This window comes from Suricata suricatta, chromosome 1 (genome assembly GCF_006229205.1).
Source record: "Suricata suricatta isolate VVHF042 chromosome 1, meerkat_22Aug2017_6uvM2_HiC, whole genome shotgun sequence".
NCBI classification, from domain to species: domain Eukaryota; kingdom Metazoa; phylum Chordata; class Mammalia; order Carnivora; family Herpestidae; genus Suricata; species Suricata suricatta.
Window position 1 is genome coordinate 35,992,972 of NC_043700.1, and position 2,384 is coordinate 35,995,355.

Here is a 2,384-nt window from a genome sequence, read left to right on the forward strand (position 1 = left end):
GTGAAGCCCTGGCAAGGATGAAGGGACCAGAAAGGCCACAAGAGCGGTGGGCAGAGAAGATGACCCCAGAGACGGAAGTGGCCTGATTTTAACAGAGCCTCCTGTCTCTTGACGGCTTCCCTGCAGGCCAGGGCGCGCTCGGGCCATTGTACCCTGGGGACCGGAAGGCTGACTCCGTCGGGCCGCCGCAGTCACAAGGCGCCCCCTCCAGACCGTCCCAGGGCGGCGTCAGCGGCGAAAGCACACGCTGGCGGCGGACTGCTGGGTGGGCTTCACCTCCTTCCCTGAGGCTGTGGGGCGCGCGCCTGCCGCGGAGACCCGAGTCCCCGCCCCCGGCCGTGATTGGTCAGCGCCGCCCGAGCGCGGTGACGTTGTGCCGGGGCGGAAAGTTTGGGAGAAGAGCGCGGGAGCTGAGAAGGCGAGAGTCGGCTACATCCGGGAAAGGCCTTGAGATTGTTGTTCTGCTGCCAGGTGTTCCTTGGGAATCCGGGGCAGCTCCCCAACGAGTTTCCAGTACCTCCTGCTACCTCTGAGTGCCTCTCTGCCTCCTCGGTGCCCAGGTGAGCGTCCGAATGGGCGAGTGGGACATCGGGGCGGGGGGGAGGGGTGTGTGTGTGTGTGTGTATTTTGGAGGAGGGGATTACTGTGTTCTTGTGGCACTGAGTGGGACATCTGGGTGTGTGTGTGTGTGTTTTGGAGGAGGGGATTACTGTGTTCGTGTGGCACCGAGTGAGACATCTCTGTGTGTGTGTGTGTGTGTGTGTGTGTGTGTGTGTGTTTTGGAGGAGGGGATTACTGTGTTTGTATGGCACCGTGAGAAAAGAGGACCGGAAGGAGTATGCTTACTTTCCCAGATGCTCCGAGGGCATTCTCTGGTTCCTACCACCCACCTTCTTAGCCTTTCGGATCGCTGGTCTCATGTCGCTGGGCCTAGTGGCTCTAGGAAATTAGGCACTCATTAGTTCTTCCAACAAGTTTAAGTGTCTGCTGTGAGTCAGCACGGCGCTAAACGCAGGGAGTACACAAGTAATTATGTCCCAGTACTTGGAAGTGCTGGGGACAAAGCAGATGCGTGATTTATATTTGAACTGAAGTGAACACAGCCCCCAAGGAAAGGATTTCTACCAGGAAGACAACCAATCACTGCCCGGTGTGATAGATGCTCAATTTGAGACGTACCTGGAAACACTTTTAAGGGCAGACCTCTTTGGGAAACTGATACCCGGCTTAAGGTTCAAAGGAAGAGGCAAAGAGTTGGAAACACTCAAAGCCTATGCATTGACTAGCCACTGCGTGTGAGCCTCTACAACACCAGTTATAGATATACAGTTATAGATATACAGTTGCCTATTCTTGCAAATATATGGAAACTACATTGCAGGGCATTGGTTCTGTTATTCTCATTAGGTTCCTGGTTTCAGAGATGACAGAGGAACTGGACGTCACCGGACAGGACTCTGATGGGGGTAGTGAAGAGGTGGTCCTAACTCCTGCAGAGCTCATTGAAAGGCTGGAGCAGGTAAGCAGTAATATTAGTGGTTATTTCACAGAGGTGCTGTGAGGGTTAAGTGAAATGATATATGTAAAACGCGTTGTGTATTGTTTGACACATGATAAGCACTCAGTGTCAGCTGTGAGTAGCAATAATGCTTACTACAATCCAATAAGGTAAGTATTACTGCTCAGTGTGAATCACGTCTCTTTGACTCTAAAACATGTGCTCTTAATCTACTACACCCATTGTCTTATTCTTGTCTTCTCCCTTTAACCGCCCCTTTCCAGAACTGTCTCATGTTTGTTACTTTATTATTCTTTCTGTCCTGCCATGCATGTTCTGAGTGACAAAAAGATAATTTTAAAATAATATCTTATATAATAATCCTTGCTGTATAGGAGTAATTCTTCATTTGTTTTTATATCACAGACCTTTGAAAATCTGGCCCTTTTTCCCAGCATAATGTATGTATACACACACAGGGAAATTTTACATATAATTTCAGGAGGTTCACAGACACCCTAAAATCTTCCCACCTTACTTAAGAGCCCCTGATAATTAGGAAAGGATTCATTAAACAAAAATCCAAAAACACAAAGCATAAAGGAAAAAACTAATACATTCAACTGCATTAAAATCAAGAACTTTTGTTTTTACGCCTTGATGACAGTAAAAAGACATGCTGCAAAACTGGGAGAAAATGTGTGCAATATTAGTATCCACGGTATGTAAACAAACTTTACAAAGTACTCAATAGAAAAAATGAAGTCTGGGGCACCTGGGTGGCTTAGTCGGTTAAGCCTCTGACTTCAGCTCAGGTCAGATCTCACGTTAGTGGGTTCGAGCCCCGCGTCAGGCTCGGTGCTGACAGCTCAGAGCCTGGAGCCTG

The 2,384-nt window shown here is 49.0% G+C and overlaps 1 protein-coding gene across 3 annotated transcripts in view; it reads left to right on the forward strand.

The window, feature by feature from the left end:
* Positions 1 to 226: 226 nt before the first annotated feature.
* Positions 227 to 2,384, forward strand: part of GINS4 (GINS complex subunit 4) — a 12,621-nt gene continuing 10,463 nt past the window's right edge. For 2 of the 3 annotated variants that reach the window (XM_029939456.1, XM_029939624.1), the window contains exons 1-2: positions 227 to 560; positions 1,408 to 1,519. In XM_029939456.1, the coding sequence (XP_029795316.1) occupies positions 1,424 to 1,519 (96 nt within the window). In that variant the 5' untranslated portion in view covers positions 227 to 560; positions 1,408 to 1,423. The remainder of the gene's footprint in view (positions 561 to 1,407; positions 1,520 to 2,384) is intronic. The other variant, XM_029939537.1, reaches the window with a different exon arrangement.